This window comes from Cydia pomonella, chromosome 6 (assembly GCF_033807575.1).
Source record: "Cydia pomonella isolate Wapato2018A chromosome 6, ilCydPomo1, whole genome shotgun sequence".
NCBI classification, from domain to species: domain Eukaryota; kingdom Metazoa; phylum Arthropoda; class Insecta; order Lepidoptera; family Tortricidae; genus Cydia; species Cydia pomonella.
The window spans coordinates 17,287,906-17,302,610 of NC_084708.1; the positions used below are offsets into that span (position 1 = coordinate 17,287,906).

Sequence of the window (14,705 nt, forward strand, 5' to 3'; positions counted from 1 at the left end):
GGGACAATACCGGGTCGTATGAATGATATTTTTTTAACAATCTGCTGGAACTGAAGACGATAAAATAGGATACAATAGCACTCATAAATGTAGGTAATATGAGGTTTAGGTAACATGACACCACGTCAATTTGAAGTGTAGGCATTTTCGGGAATGTGGTATTTTCAAGAAAGAGTTAGGCATTCTGAGATTTTTCACACTATTTCGTTATAAAATCTAGGAATTTTGGTAAAAGGGTAAAAGGAAAATTAAGCTGCAATGAAACCAAATCTTCTTCTCTTATTTTTATTCGACCATGAAGACCGCGCACGCTGATTGGTGCATGTGAAAAGAAGTAAAAGTCCTAGATACACCGTAATCACTAAGACGATCGTCAAGATACCGTATCAAAACTAGATGACAACCGTAAAAATCTGAATCGGGTTCCGGTTTTTTTTTTATTCTGTGGAGTCGTTAATTTCAGCTAAATGGTTTTCGCTCCGGGTTTGTAGGCCGCAGGTTGTGGACTGTATATGAATGAAACGATCTTTATGGAGAAATAAAACGAAAACACGGTAAATTTGCAGCGGTGGTTGGTTCAGAATAGATTTTCCACAAATTTTCCATAGCAACCGTTAACATCATGTAAGCTTTGAACAAAACTTTTTATTGTTAAACTTCAAAGAGCCTGGTAACGTCGTACGTATATTTCAAACAAATTTGAACATTTATTCGGTCCAAATCGATGTAATATACCTATGTAACTACAATAACTGGTAAAAATAAGCATAAATATTTATCTTACTCAGCCCACACGCCTAATTTGAGTCCCAAAATGTCGACATTAAGTAAATTATATTATCCTAAAGAGCGTTGATGCGTATGTATATCATTATTAGTTCCGGGTCTGTGCCTTTAGTGAGAGAGTGCCGTTTAAGGGCTCACTGCCCTTTGAAGCATAAATGTAGTGTAAACAACAGGGAGCCACGGAGATAATCCTGGAATAACTCGGGCTGTTAATTTTAACTCTATTAGGTAAAAGGTTGAAGATGTGCCGTAGATATTTTAATAGTCACTTGGCCAGTGCGTCTACATACCTGTCGTCGTACCTGTTAAAAACATTTAATCTTCTCAGACCTCGTCCTGCTGTACAAAATACGACAACGGGCTTCGAAAGTTATAAAGTGAATCGACAAACGAAGAAGCACTTATTATAGAACCTTACCTGTATTGATTTATAGCTTAATTCAATTCAATTCAAATATACTTTATTCATGTAGGCCTAGCAACAAGCACTTATGAATAAAATTAAAATTAAAATTAAAATTCATTTATTTCAGACAATTGACAATCCATAATTTATAAAGTTAATTAATTAGAACTAAAATTAAATAACATTAACATACAATATAATAGACTAGTAAGTAATAGAATAGTAAGACAGTACCTATTACATATAATTATCTTAATCTAATTATCAGAGCAATTTATTGATGTTGTAAATATTATTCCATATATAATACTAATGAATATAATTCATAGATCAAATTTAATACTAAAAATTTCACAAAATATAGTCATACAAAAAAAATGTATAAAAAATACTAGTCTAGATTGTTTCTAGAATAAATTCTAAATGTCAAACAAATATAATAAAAACAACAAAGGAAATACATGCATTGGAATATCCATTTTATCATCATTATTCAAATATAATAAATAATAAATAAAATTAGCAAAGCATTTTATTTACGATAACAATAATATATAAAGAGGACTACTATAACTAGCTTAAATCTAAAATAGGCCCTTGAGGCATTGTACCAAGGATGCTGGTAGCATTTCCTAGCTGTATCGTAATACTGATTACGTTGTGCGAGGAAGCCACCAGCTCTTCGGTCACCATCAGTTACGTCAACCAGACGCTTCGTGATTTTTGCAATAAAAATGTGCGCGCTGGGACGCCATGGACCTAGAGTTTCAACGCCAAATGGTACAAAATAGTACTCTCTACCGAGGCTCTTATATTTGTAACTTTATATACGATATTATAAGTATACAGTCGACCGACAAAATGGTTAGGCTCATTTATGACGCTTTTTTGCCTAATATTAAGTTAACCTAAAGCATCCTTCTGGGCTTACCAACATGTGTCACAAGCTGATACCGCTCATCGTTACATAAGATGAATAGGTTCATTTGATTAGGGCAGTCTGAAGGCGGTTACCACGATTAAGTACCTATAAGTAATACATCCTTGGTGTGTAAATTCGTGTGTTTTTCGTAGAGGAGTGAGAGGGCAGCCGGTGCCGGCCGCGCTGCGCGAGCTCGTGCTGCAGCGGCTCGCACGGCTGCTTTGCATCAACTTCGATATGGACGCCAAGGTAAGGTTCCAGTTAAAAAAACCTCGAATTTAACACGACAAAAGTCATATTTAAAATAAGAATTTCATGAAATGGCAACAATTTGTGATTCATTTATTCGCCATCTCTGATTCTCTGATGACGGGTTCAGCATTGAGTCTCTTAACTACTGCAATACAGGAATCGGCGTATGCGATATACAGGGCGTATACAGGATCCCTACTTAACTACAAAGTAGTATTGAGCGAGAGATATGTTCGCGATAGCCGCCCTGTAGTGGCCGCGGCAAGCGTAACGGAAGAATTCGAATTTCCCTATTTACATTAAACATTATTTTCTGTGATCTGTTTATCCCTGCTTCTTTTATGAACGTACAATATATTAATTTTGAATTTAGTGTCGAGGTATATCGTAGTTCTGCTGACCAGCAGTTAACGTGAATTAAGCGACAAGATCTGCGTTTTTGGTAACGTACCTAAATGTGCCTACATTTATACCTTACTTTACAAGCTATTCTTAATCGACTTTCTAGTCGACTTTATTTTATGCTTTTGCTGCTCAATTAAGTCTTTAATGGGGGATTGATTTCGTCTGAGCTTCACACGCACGAGGAGTGACTAATTAAATTTAGACTTGTACCTTCCTAAATACACACAATCAAACTATGATACTGTAGGTGCGTACAAACAGATACGAATATCTTAATATGACATCCAGATACACAATATTATTACAAGAGTAAAGAAATGTTACACGAGATATACTTCTCACAAAAGATACACTCCTATTTAGTGGAGGCATGCTTTATGACAATTTTCAGAGGGCTCCCCTGCGGCCCAGACCCTTACCGTAGTTCGCCCTACATTTTATATAAAATTGGTACCTTACAGTGGCGGCGCGTCACAAATATTCGTAGGGAACCCGGAGCTAATTTTGGTTTCCTTTTCTCTATAAACGGATCCTGAAAGTACTCAACGGGCTGAAATTAGACAAGCCGGTGGGAATCGAGTTCTTTGAACGATCCGCCACTGGTACCTTATGAAAATAGTCACTTTGAGTATGTCGGTACAGTCAGAAAACTGTTTCCTTATTCATTTTCTGTATTTACAATTCTCTTAAAATAAATAGAACTATTTATGTCTAATACTGTAGAGCTATACCCAATCAAGGACTGCCTAAAAAGTGCGAGTATACGTGTAGGTCTAGGTACCCTCAACCACATTATAAGAGTCGGGCAGTTATTTGGTGTTACAGATGGAATACTCTTTATTGGCACACCTCAGTAAAATATTCTATTTGGGTGATAATCTTATAATTCGTGTATCCATCGATCAATTTGACTTTTGTGTTTGCGAGCAAAAGTCAAAACGCTTTTTTACTGGGTTAGTAAATATAGTTATTAGGCGTTCGATGAGTATAAAAATCGGCCTAGAGCATGTCTGGACCTGCTGCAGGATTCGTAGTTACCCGAATAGGCTGCCGCCCCCCCCCCCCCCCCCCCCCCCACACACATTTTACGACTTTGGAAGTGTCTCTCGCGCAAACTATTCAGTTTAGGAAAAAATTATATTAGAAATCTCAATATCATTTTTGAAGACCTATCCACACGTATGGATTTGATGAAAAAAAAATTTTTGAGTTTCAGTTCTAAGTATGGGGAACCCCCAAAATTTATTGTTTTTTTTTTCTATTTTTGTGTAAAAATCCTAATGCGGTTCATAGAATACATCTACTTACCAAGTTTGAACAGTATAGCTCTTATAGTTTCGGAAAAAAGTGGCGGTGTCATAATCGAACAGACAGACGGACATGACGAATCTATAAGGGTTCCGTTTTTTGCCATTTGGCTACGGAACCCTAAAAATGGTTCTTGAAGATACGGCTGAAGTGAAAATAACGTCTACTCACTTTACGTGTAACCATACAAAAAAAAAACCGTTTTTATTTTACAGCTTGTCGGCGTGATTGATTACGTACCATATCAAATTGCAGCTTTTTAGTACTAACTATCAGTGAGCTAAGAGCATTATATTTTAATTTTAACAAAAAAAAAAACAATCTAGCGCTGCTTAACTGCAAGCCAAATTATTTTTGACCTTCGTTTACGTATTATTCAGGTGTAATGTAGGTTCGATGCCAGAGCGTGCTGAGACATTAATAAATATGTTCTGAATTAAAAAAAAGGCTCATTAATGATTGCTAATTAATTTAATTAATATACATCACCAGACATTCAACCCTCTTCCTTACTTAATGCTACAGATTTTGTTAACGATTGTACCTCCTTACTTGATGTGGATGTAAACGAATACTATTACGTTTGCTTATCTTTCATACATATTCTATCTCGAGTACTTCGTAAGTACGCAATATGGAACACTAGAGTGTATTTCTTTTGTGAGTTATTATTACCCATTAACTGAAATTACGCCTGGAGCCACGTGCTGTAAATACTGTTCATCGTTTGATAACACAAAATAATTAAAACGATGAAAGTGAGGCATTATTCATGTTTTCCTACGTAACTAAACAAATACAATGGTGCCTTAATTCTACTAAAACATAAAATACTTGGTTGGTATGCAAACATTTAGGACATTAAAAGGGGGGACACTTAATTCGAAGCAAACGCTTTGCCTAATGCGTTGAGGTTGGGCCAAGCAGTAAGTAAAGTGCTTTTTCTTTTTGTCAAACAACCTTTTCTTAGTAGGTCCCTTTTCGTTTAACTTTTTAGTTTGTTCAATCCCTTTCTATTATCCCTTCGGAATCTGGATAAATCAAGGGAAGATCTAAAAAAGTCTTTTACTTGATTCAAAAACTTTGTGTATTGTGACCTAATAATTTTTGTTGAAATATTTTTTTATCATACAAATGATAGGTAGGTTTTGTTTCTGAATAGGAAAATAAATTCAAAGTCTTATTGGAAATGGAAATATTCCGCCCAACTTTCCAGAAATTCGTAATTGGATAAAAATGGGGCCGTCGGCTGGGTAATTACACTGGACCTCCATTTGAATTTGCTCTGGAGTTACAAGAAATTAACAGGTCTTGATATCTTATGTAATGAAAGTAATACTAATAAAACGTATATGTCTGTAAAGTCACGAGTATTAAAGCTTCTTTACTTGTAAACTAAATTCAACAGGTAATTAAGTACACAAAATATATTCATAAATTTCATAATGCATACTTACATTGTATTTTTTTTTAATTTAAATAACTGTACCAGGTACTCATCTGAACCAGTATCTGATTATTTGGATTACATACCTACTTACGATATTGTGTTGCTTCATTTGGCAAAATATAAGCAATGTATAATGGGTATAATTCCACCTATATTTAAACTACCTTTTATTTACAATATTAAAATATACCAATTTTTTTATAGATATCTAAAATTTGATGTTTTTACCAGGGTGACAGCACGCCAGTAGCGGTAGGAGTGCAGGTGAACCCTCGCACCGGCTCGCGCCTGAAGACGGAGCTGAGCTGCGACGGCGCGCCCTTGCCGCCGCCCTCACCGCGCTTCGCTCGGCACAACCACAACCACATGGGTAAGTTGAAGTGACCACCAAACAAACCATGATAGCCGATTGAGTAAAAGTGTTTGAAAAGGTAACAAAATGGTTGTACTGACAGTCTAGTGTACGGGTTGGCAAAGCGCGGCTCACGAGCCGGCTCAGCAGCGAGCATGCGGCTCTTTGGAGATACATTGCGGCTCTATAAGTAACCCATAAAATTAACCCTTGAGAGTTCTTACACCACTGACAACAACAATTGCGTTTCTTTGAGCTTCTTAAAACCGGTGATTTCTGGTACTGTTGGCTCTTCTTCTCAAAAGTTTACCGACCCCTGGCTAGTGTCTATTATGTTCTCAAGATGAAATTTGATGTCGTAAAAAGCACTCGCACCCCGTCATCGTGGTGTTATTTTTTCTCTGGTTATGACTCCAGCACACTTCCACTGCGGTCCTTCTAAAGTGACCCAACGATAGATCCAGCAAGCTTTGTGAGCTTCACGCCAAAAACTAGTGTTTTTGATTTTAAGTTACAGCATGTTTTCAAATGCAGCAACTTGACATTAATGAATCGGAGCGCCCTTGGGGTTTAGCCAGAAAATAGGCCCCATGACGGCCGATACATCAACCATAATACGTTTAATCACTTACCGCTAAGGAGCAACTGTCCGTTACATCGACATACAAATACAATCCGTGGATAAACTATACAGGCGTGATCAATACAGCCGATTTTAGATATTGCAACATAGGAATATCCCATATTTTTAAATATGTACAGTCAAAATGAATCCATCATATGCGACGGCTAATAGCCGGCGAAGATAATCATATTTTGCCTGAAAGGAAAGGTCTCAAAGTTTTATACATCCCGAGAAATAAAAGTTACTGCAAGAAGTCTTATAGCTAGGTAGATAGATAGATTAAGCTAGAAGATAAACTGCTAACTTACAAGTTAATATCAGTTGTTTGTCAGTTCAAATGAATGGTAATGTCACTGATTAGTTATTATCAAAGAGATTTATCATAGAAGAGCTGTATCTAATCTACTATTACCTAAGAAGAAAAACACAGCGGAATTTGGCAGTCAAATATGACAGGCTATCTAGTGATATACGGCGTCATATGTTTTATGGCGACTGAATTGTCAAGGTCAACTTTTAATACTTATAATTCCGCATAATAATCATAAGTCGTGATCATAAATATGTGTTTCTTAGGTAGTCTTTATGTTTAGTATAAACACTTGAACGTAAGAATATTCAAAAAAATTTAAAAGTATTTTGATAAATAAATAAATTTATATTTTAACTTACATTTACTGAGTCGCATGATTACCCTACTTATTACATATAACTGTTAGGGGCTCATGGCATATTAGTCAAATTATTAAATCAACCTTGTTGTATTTGCTGTCTGGAAACGTTATAGGTATTGACTATGACAAATATCATAACATTATGTAATTTACATTGCAATTACGAGTAAGTCACGTGACCCGTAGGGTTACGATAAATGTTCACAAATAGGAATTTTATTGAAATTGATAATTAACGAGCTAATTAATTGTCATTTGAACTAGTGCTCCGCGTTCAAGCTTTATTGGGATATGTGGTTACTTTTCACGAGATAAAAAAACCTGTATATGGGACCTTACAGCGACATCTACTTCCGCTGACAGGCTTTTCTTAAATTTTACACCTACCAAAATAGTGTTTTATTAATTTAGTCATTTGATTATTTATTTGCATAATTGTACAATTATATTTTTTTAACGGATTTTGTACTAGAACTAATAGACATGTGTAGTTCACGAGTGAGTTATTTAAATATCTTTTGATTGAACTCTTGAACTCACTGTAGGTTGAATTCTCTCAGTAACTCATCTAATCTCAGTATTACTTGCTCGCTCTTTCCCACTCATGATTCAAATGAGAGGTTCAAAAGAATTCGGAGGGTGTCGGGAAAACATGGCGGGATCGTATCGTGTGATTCGCCATCTTGGTCGCACTAATGGCTGTGTGTATTATTTCACTTGTGGATTGTTCACACAATTATTCCACAGAACCACTGAGCGAAATGAGTGATATTATACCTCCGCGATCGAAAGATGAATCAATCTTTTCAACTCAGTGAAGCGTTTTGCGCATCTGTATTTTAGACTAATCCATTATTCTAGTCACGGCTCATGATCTAATTTTATTAAAGAAGAACTTTTGAAATCATTTTAATAGTTCGTGGGTTTATTCCTTTATCCAATTAATAATGTACACAACTCACAGAAGCTCTTAACTAATTTTAATTCGCCGACATCGAAAGTTTGATCCAACCAGAGTTAATGAAGAATGTATGTATTAACTCAATATTTTGCGTTTGTTCTAGGCTCGACTAACCCTAAACTTTGTTGTTAGTAGTTTTATTGATTACTATTGAAAATAATTTGTATAACTATTTGTTCAACTTCGATTCTGACCGGAAGCCAGAAGCACGCAGGAGGAATTTAGACGATTTGAGGATTACGCGGTCTTCCTCTTTGTATTTGTAAACTTTTTACCCTTCCCAAAATAGTGAAGCGTGTCTAATTTAACAAGTGCCCAATTTAACTCGAGAAAAAATACGTGACGTGGCTACTATTTATTCGCTTACTTTTTTGATTAGTAGTGGCAGTGTCAGCAGTGTCACAGTAAATACTTGTCTCTAATAATATCAAATCATATCGGGCCCATTTAATTCATTAGTGTTAGCTGAGACGGACTACTTTCCACACAAACTATGTTCGGTAGTTCGTGTGAATTAAAAAAAGAATAAGAAATAATAATTATCTTAAGAACAATCCTTGACTAAAATATAGAGTTATACCATTCATTTCCTCTCTTATATTGTAATCACTCTTCTATGTCTAATACCTACCAGCATATCTTGATTGATTGCGACCTCGCTTATGGAAAGACTTGTGTTTTTTTAATAGACAGGGAAGTTATGTGTTCAGCCTGTGTAAACCGCTCTCTTCCCACACCAATATTGACGTGATGTAACGTGCTGATTTGCTGAAACACTGGTATAATCGCAATGCTCTTGGCTAGTTGTTATTTTTGCATAAATCATGTATGTTCCTAATAGTAATTAGTAAAGTTTTAATGTTTATTAGGGCATGAATTGTTGAAACGATACAATAATTATTAAAAATATGTACAATACAATAATATTATTAATCAGTATAAGTACAAACCAATTAATTACTTACTTATACTAAACGTGATAGTTAGGGTTTAAAAAAAAACTTAAACGCCAAAACAGTCTTTCATATTTGGGTGAGAATTTTAATAACGTGATACCTCCAGATAGTTCTTATCCCGGGTATATCCTTTATAGGGGTACAATTGGGACACAGGAGTAAAACCCAGTTTTACGACTTCGTTATCTCTTTCTGCTTTATTTGCCCACCTATGTTAATAACATGTTTAACAGCAGGAGCGATGGCTGCACAGAGTGACGTGAGCACCGAGGCCTGTCCGACAGCGTGCGTCCGCTGCGCATGCTGCGGCTGCACGCTGCGCGAGGCCGCTGCGCGCCACGAACAGCGGGTTGCCGCCAACGAGCGCCTCGACCGTGCCAATCTTGAGTGGAAACAGGTCAGCTACAAGAAGCGGTGGCTGCACAGAGTGATATGAGCACCGTTGTCTGCCCGCCATCGTGCATCGGTTTCGCATGCTTCGCACGAACAGCGGGTCTCTCCAATAAGTGACGCGAACGTTCCAATCTGCAGTTGCAACAGGCCAGCTACTACTTTGACAGCAGGAGCGGTGGCTGCGTAGAGACACGTAGTGCGTGCGTTCGCTGCACATGCATCGCTGCGTACTGCTTGAGGCCGCTATGCACCACAAACAGTGGGTAGCTCCCAACGAGTGCCATGGACGCATCAACTCAGCTACTTATTTCATTGTAGGTAAAACTAGCTTGGAATGTTTTCTCATCGCTGGAATCTAAGTTTAAATTTCTTCAGGCTTTATTTAATCATTGTCTATATTTACATATCGAACATTTGCGCATGAAACTAAAATAAACGTGGGTTTAGAGAGGTAGTTGATGTCAGAAAGAACAAAGGCACTTTGTAAGTTTGCGCAAAACGTCAGTTAAACCCATGTTTAGGATGGTCTTTACACAGCTTAACGTTATATACTCTTGCATAAATACCGATAACGTGGCTAATAGAAAAAGTTATATTTTGTTAAGTTGCTCCTTATTTACAAAATATAATAAAATTATACGGTTTGTACTTATCTAAATGTTATAGATTTTAATGAAATTGCAGTCTTGAACAAACAATTGATTTGGTGTATAATGAACAAACTGTTGTGAGCATCAAAATACGAGATAGAGAGTCACGGTAATATTCAGAAAAGACGTTGTACAAAGGGTCCTTAATTTAATTAGTGTTTGTATAATATTACTTGAACATGAGCAAAGAAGCTGCAAAATATTATTTGTAAAGTGAGATTGTTTTATTTGAGATTAATTATAAATATGCTTCCTTACACAACACTCCAAAACCTTTGTGCATATGCTTTTGTGAAACAAGGGGTGTTTTCGTAAAGTCCACTGCTTTAACGTCGGGGCTAAGAAAAAATAACTAACAATAGTGGTCTCAAAAGAAATAAAGACTTCTACTAAGAATGTTTTGCGAATTTGTCTGCATAATATATTTAGGGACAAATCTATGTCGTGACCAGAAATAACAGGACTTGAAGTTAAAAGGAAAAATGTTAAAATTTTCTCCTTTTTAAAACTTATGTTTCTTTGCTTCTTTTCAAATGAAAAATTTATCTTCATGTATGTTTTATTGACAAAACGTGGGTATCTACACTTTAATAGCGTCACATATACTATGATTCAAAATTCATAAGTGACAACATATAATTTTCCGATGCAGTAATAAAGTCATACAGGATTTCTGAATACATCTCTGATTTCATCCTTATTTATCCAATAACTCAAACAAGATTCAAGTCAATCAGCTCAAGTATTTTGCAGCCCTGAATCTGCTTCATCAATTACACGACATTTCAGCAGGAATTGACGGTTATGCATGTCGCACTTAATTAATGAACAGCGTCGTCGGATATTGCCGGCACGCCACGCTACTCACGACAGCTGTACATTTACTCATTATCCACTTGAAACCGTATCTAATATTATGGTATTTAGGAAAGTAAACCCTATTCTCTGGCCAGTGGGGTTGGTTTTGCAAAAAAAAATAGTTTGATTTGTACTCGAAACTCGTTCTAGATCTCACAACAACGTGCAACTTTAGTATTTGGTTAGTTAATAAACCATAATCTGGCTTTTATAGTAATGATACATAATTTGGGGAAATTTTTGATACCTACTTGAAGAAGATTTAAATTTCGAGTTTGCTATGCAAGAGTACGAATACCTATATTTCTTCGTCTTTCATTATATCTAGGCTCCCTAAATTTAGTTTCTAAAGTCGTTCCATGTATCAAAGCGACTACTTTAACCAAAAGGATAGATGTAAGCATAATGTGTGATTCAGGATTTATACCTACACGTAGGTACAGTCAGCGTCAAATACTTCGTAGCAGTCAAAGTGGCCAAATAGTTCGGTACACCATACTAAATATATGGTGTACCGAACTATTTGGCTACTTTGACTGCTACGAAGTATTTGCCGCTGACTGTACGACCCCCTCGTGACTCAGTAGTAATTGACGTTTGACTCCCTCCTCTGAAAATCTATCCTTGACATTTTGATTAATCGGAACACACCACGGAGTTTGGGTACTGCAAAATGTTTGAAACTCGAACAACTTCTCGAAAAAAGTTTACTAAATTGAAACCAGTCGTTTTACACGTAACCGTTTTATTTCAAGCTGTGAAGTAAATCTGCTAAATTGGATTGGAACACGAAGTTAAATGAAAATGAAGACAGTATTTGAATCCGGGGAAGCGTTCAATAATTGATGGGCCTAGCAAATAACACCCGACGGCCTTGTTGTCTTTAAGGAGCTATTTGGCATTAGGAAGGAAATCCCGATTCAATAATTGACAATCTATTTATTCGTGTTCACAGGACCATTATAGAATATATAAAGCTGCGCAAATTACTGTGGTCTCATAAGCCTCTTCAATAAAAAAACCATCACGCTATTCTTATTAATTTTATTATGAAGCGAGTAGGTAAGTCTTTATAGAGATTTATATCGGGCAGTCGATAATTGTTAATTATTATAGGCCTGCATTTTTATACAGTCAAATCCCTATAGAGGCAAAAAATATTGTTTTTGTATATGTATAATTTTCAAGTAGTAGGTAAGTTGTTGACTTAAAATGCCTAAATTCTTAAGAACTCATTTTTGTCTATAGAGCGAAACTACGTGCTGCAGCATTTTTACGGCTTTATTCATAAAAAAACCTTAATATAGCCTTTAATGACATTTTATGGCCCAGCTAAAAATATATCTGTGGTTTCGTCTAGTCACCACCTTCTCATTTTTACATTTCATAAAGGATCGGTTCATCGAACCAAATCATAATTTAAAGCGAGTTAAAAAATATGACCAACGTGCGGAGGGGCGGCAACAGCTTTTGCAATAGGTTTATGGTTATTGATGGTGCTTTTGATGATGGTTCTTTTCTTAATTTTTAAATTGGCAGCAAGTCAAAGCTTATTTTAAATAGCGCCCTCGACAGTAATTATTTGTGTCCTTAGATAATTTGACAATGCCATATAAATCGCCTTATATATGTTAATTTGATAATATATTAATTAGAACTGTATAGTAACAGATCTGAAGGCATATATTGATTCAGCCAGGTTTCAAACGTAGTAAAATATGTCTAACACCAACCTCTTTTTAATTAGGTGCAAAAAATACTTGTGACTTTGCCTGAATTGCGAGATTAATAGGAATCGTGAGATTATTTATAATAATTAGATATAATTTATATAAACAAATTCAAGCTCTTTCTGGTCCAAAAGACCTTTTGTTTTACTTTAAATTACCGCATTATCTATCACAATGTTTTATTTAATCATACATTTTAATTTTATTGACAAGTTCTTTTTCTGGGAGCTTTTTTAATGTCCAAAAACAAAAATGATTATTTTGAACATAATAAAGCTTACTAAGTACTTAAACTAAAGATAAAAAATTTGGCCCAAATCGCCGTCAATGGGCAAGGTGGCTAGAAGGCTGGCCGTATTTCCCCGCTGTATGGCGATACTTATACGCTGTGCGAAATAGTGGCCAGCCCTCTGATCGCCCGATGCCTCTATTAGGCGCGCCGACAAATCTTTATAAAGTTGACGCGCACTTGGCCCCCATGGCCCCAAGGTTTCAACTTCAATCGCCGCAAACATGTAGCTGCTTCCTATTATAGTGCTGCATATTTACGGCGTTTGAGGCTTTCGGCCGAGACAATTGTGTATTTATGGTAATACCTCAAAATTGTATGATAATTATCGATAAATATGAATATATTATCCGTCATATTATGATGGTACGTACCTACCCAATCACGAGTTTATTATAAATACCTACCTACTCGTACTGTATATTGGTGGCTTACAGAAACATTTAGTTCAGTCAACAAAACATTGTAATGCAACGAATGGCTGTTATTAGAACAGTTTTATATTTTATTTTATGTTATTGTTTTATTTATTATATTTTTTCTTTAGGTACAACTTAAAAAAAAACATAATAATAATAAATTATATACTAAGATATTAAAATTAAAACTAAAATATAATAGAACTTAAAATAAACTTATAAATAAAAAATGCTCCCCAGGTCACCTTCATGCATTATGGTACCCAGAAGACTGGCAGCGTTACCTTTTTGGATGGCCAGGCTTATCCTCTGGCCGAGATAGCTGCCAGCCCTCCGGTCACCTGAGGTGTCTGTTAGACGCTGGGAAATTTCCTTTAATAATATTTTTGCGCTAGGCCCCCACGGTCCCAGAGTTTCTACGCCAAACGGCGCAAATATATAGCCCTCACCGAGGACAGCATATTTGCGCCGTTTGTTCTGTTCTGCGGTCGTAGCCGCAGCTCCCGCCTTACGGAGGTCGCCTGTAGGTGGGACGGCGCGAGCGTATCAACGCAAGTGGCGTCCCACACGAGCGTCCTCCCAAGCTTCCACGGAATGAGTGTCATGCCTTATTATTTACACCTTTATAGAGAATATAATCGTAAGATATGACTACGGTTGTTGGCAGGTGGCAGTAGTGGCGGACCGGGCGCTGCTGGCGGTGTTCGTGCTGGTTACCGCCATCTCCACTGCGGCCATCCTCCTGCCCCAGCTCACCAACCTGCACGTCGGAAACACGCCCTTGAAACCACCCATTTAGAACACGGTTTCAACTATCTCGGAATCAAACTTTTGTGCCAACGAATAATTAATATACAATGGTCAAAATTGTGCCAATTAAGTATTCATTTCATAATTTATTCGAGTAAGTGAATACTCGAGTCAACTTAGTTTTCAGATTTTAGTATAATATCGGCCAAATGATATCGATAACATTTGGCTTAATTTGAAAACGAGATTCAATTGCTCTATTTATTGGACCTAATGACAAAAAAGAGTTAGTCGAGCGAGATATCTATTGGATTCGTAAGATTAGATGGTAGGAAGAATAAAAGATTCATATATATTTTACTTTCCAGTGGTCAGGAAAGCGATTACAGATTTAAAAAAAATTAAAAAAAATCACATCGAAATACTCGAGCGCGTCAGATATTGGTAATTTCAATCACGCAACATGTATTTGATAATAAAGATATGTTAATCTGCCGGTTTACATGTTGGGGCAGGCCA

The 14,705-nt window shown here is 36.3% G+C and overlaps 1 protein-coding gene across 1 annotated transcript in view; it reads left to right on the forward strand.

Annotated features, from left to right (window-relative positions):
• LOC133519141 (neuronal acetylcholine receptor subunit alpha-10-like) overlaps positions 1-14,308 on the forward strand; it is a 78,652-nt gene extending 64,344 nt beyond the window's left edge. Inside the window, exons 8-11 of the mRNA XM_061853090.1 lie at positions 2,267-2,363; positions 5,761-5,899; positions 9,331-9,494; positions 14,104-14,308. Coding sequence (XP_061709074.1) covers positions 2,267-2,363; positions 5,761-5,899; positions 9,331-9,494; positions 14,104-14,235 — 532 coding nt within the window. The 3' untranslated portion in view covers positions 14,236-14,308. The remainder of the gene's footprint in view (positions 1-2,266; positions 2,364-5,760; positions 5,900-9,330; positions 9,495-14,103) is intronic.
• Positions 14,309-14,705: the final 397 nt, after the last annotated feature.